At 39.5% G+C, this 16,802-nt stretch overlaps 1 protein-coding gene across 1 annotated transcript in view; it reads right to left on the bottom strand.

Moving 5' to 3' along the window:
• Positions 1 to 4,921: 4,921 nt before the first annotated feature.
• The window catches only part of LOC306638915 (olfactory receptor 5B2-like), a 50,750-nt gene continuing 38,869 nt past the window's right edge, over positions 4,922 to 16,802 (bottom strand). The window contains exon 5 of the mRNA XM_079102370.1: positions 4,922 to 5,168. Within this exon, the coding sequence (XP_078958496.1) occupies positions 4,981 to 5,168 (188 nt within the window). The 3' untranslated portion in view covers positions 4,922 to 4,980. The remainder of the gene's footprint in view (positions 5,169 to 16,802) is intronic.

Raw genomic sequence — 16,802 nt, 5'->3', positions numbered from 1 at the left:
AGGAAACTTGGAAGTATTGTAGCCTCCCCTTCAATTGGTCTCTTACTCAGTAGGGTCACTTAAATTTGTTATTAATATTCTCACTGTCATTTCTCCACACACATGATTGGATGCTTTGGAGAGTCCATGTGTTCAATTTTTTTCCTGAAAATCCATATTTCAGCTTGATATGAAATAGCCTTATTAACCCATTGTCCTCTTACATTGCCATCCCTTAGTTGAGTGCAGATATTTAGGATTTAAAGTGCATAGCTTCAGGTTCACCCTTGGCTTACAGATCTGATTTGCTGGGAAGCTCCATTTGTGAAATTATTTGATGAAGTTCTTGTGTGGGAGCAGTCTGTCAAATTAGAAAAGGCATCTATCCTCTGCTAATGACTATTCCTGAGTGTCTTTCCACACCACAGTTTATAAGCTTAGTCTCTGAAAGCATTATTTCAATCTCAACACATATAACCACTGTGGTCTAGAACTAATATTAAGAGCTTTTCACATGTTGTGAATGTGTGTGTGAATATGTGTGATAAGTATTATTATTAACTATAGGAATTAGAAATTTGAAAGTTTGGTGTTATGGTCCACAAATATACAAGTAATATGAAAAATGTTCAGGATTAAAGAGAGACAGTTTCCTAGCCAATAGCAGCATGTTTAGATGTACTGGTAATAATAAGGATGAATTATGGAGGGAAGTTTAAATTGCAGTTCAGATAGTGCTAATCCATGTACTTCCCTTTGAGGCTTTAGAGAACAGTCAATGTACACTGGTTATTTTTTTCCATTTTACTTTTGGTGGAAGGCTAATAGATAGTAATTAAAATTAAATTAAAACTTAATCAGAGCATTATTCATCTAATCTTTTGTTTCAACTTCTTCAGGAAAGCAGTGTGATATATCATAAATATCACTTCCCTCTCTACTAATGGAGATTTGGACATGTACAGGTGCCACTCTGCTTTTGTATGAATTAAGCTTTCCACTAAAAATACCTACACAGTCATTTATGTGCCAATTATACCTCAAGAAAGTAGTTTTGCAAAACTTTTCACTCAACATGTATAGGGAATACAGAAGCTTACCTTGCTGCTGGAAAAGAAAGGATAGTCAATCCTACGTAGAGGATTTGAGATCAGAAATTCAGCCATGGAACAATGCACACAGGCTGTTAGAGAAGTTTCTCCCAGGAGATGGAGGTAATTAAGACCAAGAAAGATCAGGGGAAACACCAACATAGATCCACGCACCTGCATTCAAGTCTTGAATCTATCAGTCATTCTCGCTGTGCCTAGAGAGGTGGGTTGCTCCTTATTAGGAAAATAAACCTAATAATATCACCACTCCTATATAGCATTAAATCTAGAAAAACAAAATGGGGGAAGGTCATCAAAACAACTTGCTAAGGGGTTATCATTTTAAATTAATTGCATGTAATTTTTGTCTTTAAACCATGGTTGCAGACTCAGCAAATCCTCAGGTCTGGAGAAAGCCTGCAGGTGTTGACAGCTATTAGCACTGAGATCAATAAAAGGGCCCAGCAGAAGCTCTTCTCCCTCACATGTTGTCTTATGAGGTCTTGTTGGGATCTCATAGGCTGATGCAAGGGAATCAGAGGGAAATTAAAGGAACAAGAAGCTCTCAGGAGACACCCTACAGGAGGGATCTACAGCTCCTCATCCCACTTTCCCATGAAAGAAGCAATTAAACTGCCCGAAGGGACATAGCTGGGTAGATAAAGTATGCACACGTTTTTGCTTGTTGTTACTTTTATATCTTACAATTAATGCATAATTTATAAACAGCAAGACTCATGCTTTTCTAGTGCAATAATAATGAACTATTATAATATTATAAATACATCATTATGATAACATAATATTAGAAATATAATTAGAATAACAATCCTAAGAGTTTGATCAAATGTATATAGTGATGTCACCACTACCACAACCAAAATACTTTAGGACACTTCCCTTACCTAAGCAAAACCTCAGGATTCTTTTTGGTGAACCCCTTCTTCTGGAAACACTCAATTCTTTTTTTTTTTTTTTTTTTTTTTTTTTTTTTCCTATTCCCATAATTTGATCTTTGGAAGAAACCTAGCCTATGTAATCTTGTTTATTTTTCACTTAGTAGAATGCATTTGAGATCCATCAATATTATTACCTTTGTCAGTAGTGGGATCTTTACTGCAGAATACTATTTCATTTTATGGACGTTACAGATTGTTTATTCATTCTTTGTTTGAGGTACATTATGTCAGTTCCAGTGTTTGGAGATTATAAATGAAGTTTCTGCAGCTTTATGCATGCCTAAAGTTTTTTAATTGACACATGATAATTGTGCATATGTGTGGGTTCAGTGTGATAATTCGATATATGTATACAATACGTAAAGATCAAATCAAGGTAATTAGCATTTCCATTGTGTTAAATACTTTTCATTTCTTTGTGTTGGGAGCCTTAGAGCTTCTCCCTGCCAGTAAGCATAGGTTTTCATTTCACTGGGGTAAATAAGTGTGGGAATGATTACATTTAGTCATATGGCAAATATGCATTTACTTGAAATTAAATTCAATTAAATATGCATTTAATTAAAAAAGAAACTACCAAATTGTTTTCCAAAGTTGCTGTATCATTTAGTTTCTATTTGCATTGCAATTCTTTCATATCTTCATCAGCATTTGGTATTTTAAGATTATTTTAGATTTCATTTAGTTTTTATTTTTACTTCTTGTTCTTTTGCAGAAATGTCTCAAGAAATCTCCTCAGCCAAAATTATTTTTAAATTCCTCATTTGTCTTATTACCAGATTTCAGGCCTGGGAATTTTCTTTTTCCAATACTGGCAATAGATTCTTTCTGCCCTCCATATAATCACCTCTAAATCATACTCACAAAGAGACCTATCATACCTTGCTCAGTGAGGCAAGTTTATCAGTTACAAAATCTTTTTTGCACTCAGATGGCTTGTCCTCAAACTCAGCTAAGTGATTTAACCCCTTCAAACTTAAAATTTTCATTTGCAAAACATAGATAACAATATAATATAACCTTCACACAATGAAAAAGACTATACAATGATACATATAAAAAATAGTGCACAGTTTCTAGCACATAGAAAGTATTTCATAAAGGTTAACTATTACAGTTCAGGAGGCAAAGGCAGGAGTAGAATTCCAAGTTCAAAGTCAGCCTCAGGAAAAGTGAGGTGCTAATCAACTCAGTGAGACCCTGTCTCTAAATAAACTATAATATAGGGCTGGGGATGTAGCTCGGTGGTTAAGTGCCCCTGAATTCAATCCCCAGTTACCACCCCCCCTAAAAAAAAGAAACTACAAAAAAAGAAATGCAAAGTAAATCCACAACTAGAAGAAAGGAAATCATAAAGTTTAGAGAGAAGGTAAGTGAAATGAACAGTAGGATAATGACAAAGAAATCAGTGACTGAGGTCATTGTAGCTCAGTTGTAGAAAGCTTGCCTAGCATATGTGAGGTATGGGGGTCAATACTCAGCACTGCATATAATTAATTAAAGGTCCATTGACAACTAAAAAAACATTTTTTAAGGGAATCAGTAAAACCAAAAGCTGATTCTTTGAAAAGATCAACAAAAATGATTCCACAGGCTGATCATGACAGAAAAAAGAAAACACACAAATTACCAAAAAAAAAAAAAGAAAGAAAGAAAGAAAAATAAGGATATCACTACCAACCCTACAGAAAATTTTCAAAAGATTTTATTAAAATATGAACTAACTGTACAGCTGCAAACCCAAATGAAAAACAGAAATTCCTAGAAATACACAAACTTCAAATAATGAATAAATGAGAGTATTAAATCTGAATGGTCATTTAATAAGAGAAAAAATTGAATCAATAATAGGTAATCTCTCACTAAGTGAAAGCACAGGATCAGAAGGTTTAACTGGTGAATTCTAAAAACACTTAAGAATCAACACCAATTTTTCTTAAATCCTTCCAAAACAAAGATATAAGGCACTAAGAAACACTTCCTGAATCATTCTATGAGGTCAGCATTACCCTGATTGAGGATGAATCAGATTACTAAAGAGTCATCAGGGAAATGCAAGTTAAAACTACCTCATACCTTTTATAATGCCTTCCGTCAAGAAGACAAAAGATAACAAATGTTGGGGGGCACAGAAAAGTGACTCCTGAACACCACTGATGACAGGTAAATTTGTACGGCCATTATTGAAAACAGTATCAGGATCCCCAAAAAGTTAAAAACAGAACTACCATATTATGTAGCAAAACCACTATGAGGTATACATCCAAATGAAATGAAGTCAGTACATTGAAGAGAGATCAGCATGTCCATGTTTATTGGTGCAGTATTCACAATAACCAAGGTATGAAATCAATCTAGGTCCCCATCAATGGACAATTGGATTATAAAATGTGTTATACATATACAATGGAATATTATTCAGCTGTAAAGAATATAATCCTGTCATTTACAGCAAAATAAGTGGAATTAAAGGACATTATCTTACATAAAATAAGTCGGAAACAGAAAGATGAGTGCTGCATATTGTCTCTTATATATGAATTTTTTTTTTTTAAAGTTGACCTGATATAAAATTGTGAAGATAGTGAATACTAGAGGAAAAGAGGTGGGGAGGGAGTGGATAAAGGGAGGCTGCATTTGATCACTGTATGCTGCATGCATGAATTGAAATATCACACAGAATCCCATTAGTGTGTATAATTAATGCATGTTAATAAAAAAATTAAATGCCATTAGTAGGATTTTTGACAAGCGGAACCCAAAATATCTCATGTTTTCCCTGAACCATTTTCATTCAGGTATAAAATGTCTGGACATGTTTTCTTTTTATTATACAATAATTTTTTGAAGTGATAAGGGTATGGCTTTGGGGATTAAACCCAACATGGTACTTAAAATATAAATGAAGATGATCCAAGAGACATGAGGTTAGTTAAATGCATTTCACAACATTAAAACCCCTTTCCTAGAGATGATGTGGCCTTCTTGAAAACCTTCTGGAATGCACTTTTCACCTCCCTGTTCCTCAGGCTGTAGATCATAGGGTTCAGCATAGGGATGATCATCACATAGAAAACAGACGCCATTTTGTCTGTGTCCATGGAATGACTTGAGCTGGGTTGAAAGTACATGAAGATGACTGTCCCATAAAATATGGAGAGTGCAGTGAGGTGAGAAGCACACGTAGACAGACCTTTAGCAGAGTGCATTTTTGAGATGGTAATGAATATAAACAGGTAGGAAATCAATACAACCAGAAGGGCACAAATGACATTCAAACTTGAAGCAACAATCAGAACCAGCTCGCTAACGTGTCTATCAGAACAAGAGAGAACCATGACCGCTCGAAGGTCACAGAAAAAGTGGTGGACCACGTTGGACTCACAGAACGAGAGCCCAAATGTGTTGGTAGTGTGAACGGAGGCATTCAGGAAACCACAGACGTAGGAGCCTAGGACAGACGCACACACACACTCTTGGTCATGACGGTGGTGTGGTGTAAGGGTCTGCACACCGCTACGTAGCGGTCATAAGCCATCAATGCCAAGGTGATGTTTTCCATAGAAGCAAAGGCTGTAAAAAAGAACATCTGAGCAGCACATGCATTGTAAGAGATGGCCTTGTCTTTTTCAAGGAACCCAGCCATCACTTTGGGAGTGACAGATGAAGAATAACCAAAATCCACCAAAGAAAAGTTACTGAGGAAAAAGTACATGGGAGTGTGGAGACGAGTGTCCAAGAGAATCAAGAGGACCATCCCCAGGTTTCCCCAAACAGTGATGAGGTAGATGAGGCCGAACAAGATAAAGAAGGGAATCTGTAGTTCCGGAGCATCAGTTAGACCCTCCAGGATGAAGTCCTTCACTTCCGTCCTGTTAAGCATGGTGAGTAAACATTCTCTGTAGTGAGGAAGTTAGGAACAGTGGGTAAGGGGAAAAGGGATAGCACGGAAACGTAAATTGTGTTATTTCATCCATTTCTTTCTTCTTCATGGTTTGCTGATCTAAAGCAAAGATGGGGACAAAAAACTAAGGAACAGATAATCTATATAGTGATAGATTGTTGAGCTAACGTAGCCTTGTGGATCACATGACCCAAGTCACACCTGTACAAATGAACAAACTGAGGTTCAGAAGGATGCTATTGCCTAAGATCACATAGTTGCAAAACAATACATCTCCCAAATCATATCCCTGAATCTATTAAGCGTTTACATTTTTTAGTGTTCATTATGAATGCACACTTAGATTTGACTTGCTTATTCAGTAAACCTTCTCAACAAACCTACAAAAGGTGAAGATTTTGTGCTCATTTACATGAGTATCTACTGACAAAGCCAAGACTTTGATTTGCTCAGACTGAGTCCCAAAACCTGTATTCTTAAAAGAAGTTTATTTGAATTTAATTCAGCTCAATTCATATTTATTCATGCATCCAATAGACCGAGTTCAACGCTTTTGAGCATACAGTAGGGTAACTGAGAGGTGCATGTAAAGTCAACAAAGTGTTAACAGCTGCATCAGGAGAGACGCACACCATCAGCAAACAATTCTGAAGAGATCTGGGGTCCTGGTAGGGCTTAGCCTCTGCAAAGAGATACATATGCAATTGAAGAGTAGCTTCAGCCCACTCTGTACCTGGGACACATGGTCCCTGACTTCTTTATAGATTTTTCTCTATTTATAAGACAAAAGCGATTCAATTAGATAATACATTTTTACAAAAGAAGAGTGCAACATGGGTGCCCAGCACAGTCCTGATGAGTGTCTGCTATGAAGTGAGGCCTAGGGTGGGAGGGGTTCTCCACCCGGCCTAGGAAAGCTGGGTGCTCACTGTGGCTTCCACTTGTGTTTGAATTTGAAGTCTGGTAGGCTCACTCCTGCATTTGCTTTTCCTCACTTGCTGAGTGTACTGTCTTTTCTGTGCCCCCCAGTGTTTCTTACTCCCTACAACCATTTCTGTGAGAATGCAGGGACATTCAGCTTGTCTTTTGCTTAAATTCACTTCCTATTCACAGGGAAGGAGTTTCTTTATCTAAAACTCATTCCCGGGTTTTCAAGATGGCGGCCTAGAGGGCGGCTGCATTACGTGTTGCTCCAGAACTCAGGATTCAAGAGAGGAGATATTGAGACGCTTGGGACCAACTCAAAGTAGCCGGGTGACTCTCACCCCCTGGGGGGGCATCCCGGATGGGACGGGGGTCCCGGAACGCAGGAAACTTTGTGAAGTAGAACTGCCGGCGAGACGCCCCTCCCCCCGCTGGAGCGCCATAGAGGAGGCCGCTCGGCACAGCGCTGGGACTCGGAGCAGCCACTGGGGCTCCGGCGGCTGCCCGGGGGAGGAGAGGCGGGGAGAACTGTGTGGACTCAGGACACCGGGGCCTGCCCTGAGGAGGAGGAGAGGAGCGTGGCCACTTGGATTCGGAGAGACTGCGCCAGAGCTGCAGGCGGTTGCCAGAGGAGAAGCCGCGCGGCGAGCTGTTTGGAATCAGAACGACGCTTCTGAACCCCGGGGCCTGCCCTGAGGACGAGGAGGAAGAGGAGCAGCCGCTTGGATTCGGGTGACTATATGGGAACTGCAGGCGGTTGCCAGAGAAGGGGCTGCGTGGCGAGCTGTTTGGACCCTGACCACTTCTGAACCCCGGGGCCTGCCCGGAGGAGTAGGAGAAGGAGGAGAAGGAGCGCGGCGGGTCCTTTGGACTCGCAGTGACTGCATTAGCGCTCCAGGCGGCTGCTCAGAGGAGAAGGCGAGTGGTGAGGTGTTTGGTCTTAAAGTGACAGCTCCTGAACACAGGGGGGCTGCCTGGAGGAGAAGCGTGGTGGGACGCTTGGTCTTGAGGGACCACACCAGAGCTCCGGGCGGTTGCCCAGAGGACCTGTGCAGCGGGTCACGTGGATTCAGAGCCACTCAGAGGGACTGCTCCTGAACACCCGGGGGGTTATCTGGAGAAGGAGGAGGAACGGGCAGGGTCACTTCGACTCGGAGTGATTGATTGCCCCGGGCTACGGGTGGTTGGTGGGAGGAGGAGGCACGAAGTGAGTTTCTTGGACTCCTAGTGACCGCACCGGCATACTGGGCGGCTGTCTGGAGGAAGAGACCTGTGGCGGGTCTCTGGGACTCAGAGCGATTGTTCGGGGCCACAGGTGGCTGCTCAGAGGAGGGGCCACGCAGCCAGGCGATTAGGTGCAGAACAGGGTCCCAGGATCTAGGAGGCTTCTGGGTGGAAGAGCCGCACAGAGACAGGCTTAGGGCGGAGCGAAGGTTCCAGGCCTGCGGGCACATTCTCTGAGGAGGGGCAGCCTAAGGAGATTCATCTGCGAAGGGTGAGGCTCCCAGGCCCAGGAGGTAGGGCCGGGCCCCTGGAAACTTTGCAGAGGAAGGCAGCCCAGCCCAGGCAGTAGCTGTAAATTGAGGGGAACCTCTAGGAGGAAACTGACCAGCGAGACCTCCCCACCGGGTGAGTCTTCCCTGCTGGGTGAGGTTTCCCACAAGGACGGTAAAACCAGAGGCTCGGGCCCAAACAGACCTTGCCTCAGCCCACAGCCTAGGTCCCCTTTGGATGACCATAGGTCAACAAGTGGAGGCACCTCTGCCCACTAGCAGGGAATATACCCCACCTGAAGGCCACCACTCCTAGAGAGGCAGCTTCCTTGTGGAACACCGCATTATCAACCTCCTCCAAGACTTCAGCCTACTGAAGGCTAAGAGGGGATATATATAGAAATCTTCAGGGTCATTGTAAATCAACAGAGGAAATCTGCAATATCTCAGCGGTCCACTGATATCTGAACAACATGAGAAAACAAGGAAAGAAAATGCTGCAAACAAATCTAGATGTTACATCAATAAAACCCAATGACAGCATGGCAGAAGAAATGACAGAAAAGGAGTTCAGAATGTACATAATTAAAATGATCAGAGAAGCAAACGAGGAGATGAAAGAGCAAATGCAAGCATTGAATGATGAGATGAAAGAGCAAATGCAAGCATTGATTGATCGCACCAATCGACAGTTAAAAGAGCAAATACAGGAAGCAAAAGATCATTTCAATAAAGAGTTAGAGATATTGAAAAAAAACCAAACAGAAATCCTTGACATGAAGGAAACAATAAACCAAATTAAGAACTCCATAGAAAGCATATCCAATAGGATAGAACACCTGGAAGACAGAACCTCAGACATTGAAGACAAAATATTTAACCTTGAAAACAAAGCTGAACAAACAGAGAAGATGGTAAGAAATCATGAACAGAATCTACAAGAACTATGGGATATCATGAAAAGGCCAAATTTAAGAATTATTGGGATTGAGGAAGGCCTAGAGAAACAAGCCAAAGGAATGAACAACCTATTCAAAGAAATAATATCAGAAAATTTCCCAAATCTGAAGAATGAAATGGAAAATCAAGTTCAAGAGGCTTACAGGACTCCAAATACACAAAATTACAACAGACCCACACCAAGGCACATTATAATGAAAATACCTAACATACAAAATAAAGACAGAATTTTAAAGGCTGTGAGAGAAAAGAACCAAATTACATTCAGGGGGAAACCAATACGCATATCAGCAGATTTTTCAATCCAGACCCTAAAAGCTAGAAGGTCCTGGAACAACATTTTTCAAGCCCTGAAAGAAAATGGATGCCAACCAAGAATCTTATACCCAGCAAAACTTACCTTCAAATTTGACGATGAAATAAAATCCTTCCATGATAAACAAAAGCTAAAAGAATTTACAAAAAGAAAGCCAGCATTACAGAACATTCTCAACAAAATATTCCATGAGGAAGAGATGAAAAACAAAGAAGCAAATCAGCAAAGGGAGGAACTATCCTAAAGGAATTGTCAAATAAAGGAGGAAACAAGTTGTGTCAAACAAATAAATAAACAAAATTTTAAAATGAACCAAATGACCGGGAAACCAAATCATTTCTCTATAATAACCCTGAACGTTAATGGCCTGAATTCATCAATCAAAAGACATAGACTGGCAGACTGGATTAAAAAGAAAGATCCAACAATATGTTGCCTGCAAGAGACTCACCTCATAGAAAAAGATACCCATAGATTAAAGGTGAAAGGATGGGGAAAAACATACCATGCACATGGACTCAGCAAAAAAGCTGGAGTATCCATCCTCATTTCCGATAATGTGGACTTCAAGCCAAAGTTAGTCAGAAGGGATAAAGAAGGTCATTTCATACTGCTTAAGGGAAGCATAAATCAGCAAGATATAACAATCATAAACATCTATGCCCCAAACAGTGGCTCATCTATGTATGTCAAACAAATCCTTCTCAATTTCAGAAACCAAATAGACCACAACACAATAATACTAGGTGATTTTAACACGCCGCTCTCACCACTGGACAGATCTTCCAGACAAAAATTGAGCAAAGAAACCATAGATCTCAACAACACAATCAATAATTTAGACTTAACGGACATTTATAGAATATTCCATCCAACCAAGAGTGAATACACTTTCTTCTCAGCAGCACATGGATCCTTCTCTAAAATAGACCATATATTATGCCACAAAGCTAATGTTAGCAAATACAAGAAGATAGAGACACTAGCATGTATTCTATCAGATCATAATGGATTGAAGTTAGAAATAAATGAAAGAGTAAAACACAGAAACTATTCCAACATCTGGAGATTAAACAATATGCTATTATATGATGAATGGATAACAGATGATATTAGGAAGGAAATTAAAAAATTCTTAGAGGTAAATGAGAACAAAGAAACATCATATCAAAACCTCTGGGACACTATGAAAGCAGTACTTAGAGGGAAATTTATTTCATGGAGCGCATTTAATAAAAGAAGTAAAACTCAACAAATAAACAACCTAACACTACAGCTCAAAGCCTTAGAAAAAGAAGAACAGAACAGCACCAAAAGTAGTAGAAGACAGGAAATTGTTAAACTCAGAGCTGAAATCAATGAAATTGAAACAAAAGAAACAATACAAAAAATTGACAAAATAAATAGTTGGTTCTTCGAAAAAATAAACAAAATTAAAACTCATTCCCACTCATATCAATCTCATCCATCAGCTGAATCATGGAGATGAGCGTTGAAAATTCACAGAATCATAGGAATCATAGGTTCCGTATTTATACATTTTAAATTTGATTTTTGGAGACTTTGTAATGACATCTATTCTCTGGTTAACAACTTCTCTCTTCAGCCTCCTGGCTATTTTGCAAGTTTATTTGGCATTGCTATTCTCTACAGGCATTTGTGTTTATAAAATTTCATACATATGTGATGATATAACCTAAAACACTTTATAGCATATGCTATTCTCTATGAATTCTAATAAGAGAATTATAGATTTAAATATAAATCTCCCTTAATTTTCACAACAAAAATGTAACACTATTATCAATATTTTGAGATAAGAAAGCTGAGAGTTTTAAAAGTTAAATTATTTGCTGAAATCATTTGTTTGGTATGAAATAGATTCAGAATTCCCCTGCAGGTGTGAATGATTTTACAAGATGTACTCTGAACGGCTTCTCCACCAACTTTTCTAGATGTTATAAAGAAGGTGAAATTATGCAGTAAGGAGTTTGAAATGGAGTAGGACTCTAAATAATTTCATAATGTCCTTTCTAGAGTCTAAAGACGTTTGAGTTCAAGCTGCTCTTGTTAGTTTCCTCCACAATGACAAAGGAAGATAGTACACAGGATGAAATCCCCACCTACACAGTCAAAGTATCATCTGCCTTATGATCTCTCCCATCTTTAGGGACGTCACCTCCTGTTTCATAAGCAACCCTGAACTTCCTACTTAGGGAAGTAGTTCACCATTGGGACTCTAGCCTGTTTCCCAAAAAAAGAAAAAAGAAAAAAAAAAAAAAAAGCTCATGACATCCTTTTCTAAGCTCATGTAATTCATAATATCAAGTTCCTTATTGCTTTTACATATATTATAATTCTAACTAAAAAAAAAGTATGGAAAATAAAAGCTTACTTTGCTCCTTAAATAAAAGTGCTAGAAATCCTGAACTTTCTGTAATCTGAAACTCTGCCAGGGAACAGTGCCAATATTTCTTTAGAAAAGCTCTTTCTTTCAGGGACCGGTCAAAAACCACTCTTATAATTGTTACTTACTTTATTCCCACCTCAGTTTCTTCATTTGTGAGACTGAAATGATATCATCAGCATGCCTGGGTAGATCACAGAAATGTGTCTGTAATTAGCAAATAAAAGAAAACAGATAAAACAGCTCAGTGATGGGTTATATTTTAATCACATTCCGTATAATTTTCACCTTGGGATGTTTTCCCTATAAATAATTGCAGACACACAGAAAATTCTGCTTGGGGAAAGGCCACCATGTATATCAACAATTATTCCCATTCAGAAGAGTAAATAAGTTACCAGGTGTCTCTGCTCCTACTCCTGCTAAAATGTCAGAAGGAAGGATTGCGTTGGGATTTTAGAGGCCAATGAATGGGGCCCAGAAGGAAGTTTACACACATGAAGATCCCCAGGGAACTGGCCTCTTCTGAAGGCAGCAGCAGATATTTACTCCACTTACTTAAAGAAGCAGCAATTAAATTGCCTGTGGCACCTAGCTTGACCTGTTGAGTTAGCACACAAATGTATCTGTGGGTTTGTGTTGGTTCGGTTTGATTTTTTTTTTTTTTTTTTTTTTTTGTCATTTGCTTTTTTCTCTAGAGGTATAACTTATGTACTGTGAAATTTTGTATTGCAGGGTACAGTTCTGAGTTTGGACAAATGTGTGCATATGATCATGTCCCCACCACCACATTCAGAATAAAGAACAGTCCCATCAATCTAAAAAATTCTTTATTCTTTTATAACCCAACCATCCTGTCAACATTAGCTCCTATAATCTACTGATTCTGTCCATATAGATCTTTCCTTTGAAAAAAATGAGATCATATAAATGGAATATGCAATGGAACACAACCTCTTGAGTCTAGTTCCTTTCCTCTAACAAAATGTATATATGAGATTCATCTATTTGCTTCATGTATAGGTAGTTTGTTCCTTTTCATTGTTGAGTAGAATTATAAGGATATAGCCAGATTTTTATTGCTAGTTTTTATTATTTACAATTAAATCTGCTGTGAACATACAGGTTTGCTTATGAACATTGGTTTGCATTTCACTAGAGTAAGTACATTGAAGTGGAATTGTGGGCTGACATGGTAAGCGTATGTTTAATATTACAAAACATTGCAAATACTATTTTTAAAGTGGTCTACCATTTTGCATTCCACTGATAATGCCTAATAATTTTAATTCCTTTATATCATTGTTAACCTTTAGCATTATCTGCCAGGGTAGAGAAAGAATGTTCCTGACAGAATTAAGATTCTGGGTAAAATATCTTAAGCCTTCAAGGAATTTGTGCTGCTTAAGGAACTTAGAGAAGTTCATTGAACTTAATGGAAAAATTAGGAAAGTTTAAATTACAGAATCCTAAGGCAAGAGGAAAGCAAGAAAGAGACCAAAAACTTAAAGTATATCTATGGAGTGATATAAGCAAGTTGGTATTGCAAAGCTCTGAAATATCCAAGATATTATATCAGCATATCAGAGGAACACCTGCACCTGCACCTCCAACTGCACCTCCAAGAAATTCTATCAGCATATCACAGGGATACCTGCACCGCCATTTTTATTCACAATAGCTGAGTTATTGGATCAATCCTGATGCTCATCAATGGATGAATGGATTTTAAAGAACTGGTATACACGCACACGAAATATTATTCATCCATAAAAAGGATGATACCCTATTATTTTCTGCAAAATGAATGAAACTGGAGCTCATCATGTTAAATGAAATAGGTCAGCTATGGAAAGATAAATTCCTCTATATGAATGTTTTAAAAAGTCAACCAGAATATATAATAGTGACTACCAGAAGCTGAGACAGGAGTAGGAAAGCCAGAGTGATGAACTAGGGTACTTGGCAGAAGAAAAACTAAGCAATAAAGTTTTGGGATACTGCATGGTTTCTCTAAACTGCTCATGGCAAAATATGTAAAAAGATAAATTATTTTAAAATGGAATATATAATGAAAAGAGAATCAGAATATAAAGATTTGGAAAAATGACTATTCATGTAAAGAATTTAAAAACCATGCTTAGGAAGAAATCAAGAGTGTAGCCCAGAGACCATTTGATGAGGAGATTGTATTGCCAGAAGGAAGTCAGATGCTATTTGTCAAGGTAATGGGACAATAATCCTGAAAACACTTTAAAGGCTGCCACACCCATCACAGACCCACAGTGCCAAGTCCTTCTGGGCAGAACGGTTTTGAGCCTGGACATCCATGCCTACATAACCTTGGGACTTGCTGCCCAGGAAGACCTGCAAAGTCTCTGTGCTCCACATTCCAGAGATGTCCCAGCCATGGTTCAGGCAAGACCAGATGCAATTCAGGTCCCCACTTCTAGGAGTACAAGCAGTGACCCTCATCAGCAGCCATGTGGTGCAAATTCTGCAAGAACGCAGCGTGTGTGAGCTATGAAGGCATGGATACCTGGATTTCAAAGAAGGTCACTTGCCACAGAGGCAGGAAAGCTGCCGAGGACCCTGTCAGGGTTACCATGACTCAGCAGAATCATGGTGACAGGTCGGGCCCCAACATCCCGGACTCATACAGCCAAGAGTGCAAATGTAGCCTGGGAGAGTCATGGACATCAAACACCACTCCTTGAGAGCTGCTGTGTAGCCAAGACTGTCGCGAGCAGTGAGTAAGAGAGGAATCAAGTCTGGTTCCAACAAGTGGATTTTATTCATGCAATGCACACTCAACTTAACATTCCTAATAACAGCAAGTCACAAATACATTGAAGATTCACTCCCTTATTCACCTAGAGTCCAGTCCCCATGGACTTACTCAGTGCAACATCTCTTAGCCAAGAAGTCAGTCAGCAAGACTGAGGGGATTCTTCTCAGCCACAGCCTCTCTCAGATCCTCGGATGTCTTCAGATGTCCTCAATTGTCCGGTGAGTCAGAGGCTGGATGGCAGTCATCATCATGGGAGCGGTGGTTAGTCATCTGGCCTCGCTGACAACTGTCGATCAGCAATCAGTGATGGAGTGGACAGCAGCCGGGGCAGTCAAGAGACAGAGAGACGTGGAGTCCTCTGGTCACAGTGCTGCTGACAGTTTGCTCCAGAAGTCCAGGGGTGTAAGTAGTGATTTTCAGCCCAGTCATGCTCTGGTCTTCATTGATAAAGACCAGAACACGGCTATACTAGGAGCCACCACTCAATCACAGATAAAGGTTCATGTCGGCATTGTTCAGGAGTGTCATCCTGCCACGCAGCAAGTTTGTCACCAGGAGCCTTTTATGATTTTAGTTTTATAAGTCCAGACAAATACCAAATACAGCTTGTTATTACATAACACACAACTATAGCAATTCCTATTATTTCCTTGTCTCATTACAAAGACCCAGCAAATTAAAAAATTTTTAAAAATTTAAAAATAAATAAATAAATAAATAAAGACCCAGCAAAGTCATGGGTCCTTTGGGGTTCCCATGAGACTCCAGGAAAATGGAGGAAATGGGCTCTTTAGGGTCTTAGGAACCCAATCTCCATCACAGTATGCCTGATAGTGAGACTTAGGTCAAATAGGATCATTGTGGAGACTTGAAATTGAATGTTTGCATTGTTGAATTTTTTCCTTACTTGTTTCCATGCCTATTTCTCTCTTTTGGAGTGGGAATTGTTGTGGGGCGCAACTTAAGAACAGACCGATCATCACTGAGAAGTCCAAATTTGAGTATTAACTGGTCGGCTGACTGTCTCACACAATGTCCCAAAAATGGCTATTGAGAGAACAGCCCCAAGCATAGGGTTGCAGGAGTTTTTATACCATAAGTCATTACATCAATCATAAGTGTCTGTTGCTATGATTTAAAATTACAAACTAACATCATGAGATCTGAAATCATTAGCAGAGGGGGAAGTGGGTCAAAATAACCTTAAGTACAAACGAAAGAATGGTTACCAACATCTAAACAATCACTGCTGACATCACCATTAGCATGGTATATTGTTTAGAATCAAAAAGAGAATAATTTTTCTTTACATAAGAATTGTCATTTTGTCATTTTCTATTGCCAAACACGTCATGGTAAGTAACTGTTGATGGCTACAAAGGCGGGGTGTCCCCATGGGAGAAGCATTTCCTATGTAACATGGAGTCTCAGAGCAAAATGGAGTCTGTTTAGTCATTGCCCAGATAGCCTGACCTGTAACATTTCCAAGGAGCCAAATTTGTCAGCCCGTCACAGGAATGTCTATCCTATGCCTGTCCCATCACTGTGGTTTCAAAGAATGTAACTTGTTTGACTTCACAGGATCACAGCTGAAGGGAAATTTGCCTCATAATGAATTGTGCCTTGCATCTTACCCACATCTGATACTGATGAGACTCTGGACTTCAGATTTTCAAGCTGCTGCGGGAACAAGTAAGATGACCTAGGGATACTGGGATGGAAAGAATATATTTTGCATGTGAAAAGGACATGAACGTGGGGGGTGGTTATGAAAAATCATGGTGATTTTCATATGCTCCCTCCAAAATTCAGATGTTGCCAATGTGACAGTATCACGAGCAAGGCCTTTAAGGTGCAATTACATCAGCAGAGCTTCTCTCTATCATGAATGAAATTCAGACACTTATGAAGAAGGTTCACACGGCATTTGGTGACCTTGCCCTTCACCTTCCATAATGTGAATACAGTGTTCCTCCTC

The sequence above is a fragment of the Sciurus vulgaris genome, assembly GCF_902686455.1.
Source record: "Sciurus vulgaris genome assembly, chromosome: 11".
In the NCBI taxonomy this organism is placed as follows: domain Eukaryota; kingdom Metazoa; phylum Chordata; class Mammalia; order Rodentia; family Sciuridae; genus Sciurus; species Sciurus vulgaris.
Note: the sequence above shows the minus strand (reverse complement) of the source record. Positions and strands in the feature narration are given on the sequence as shown.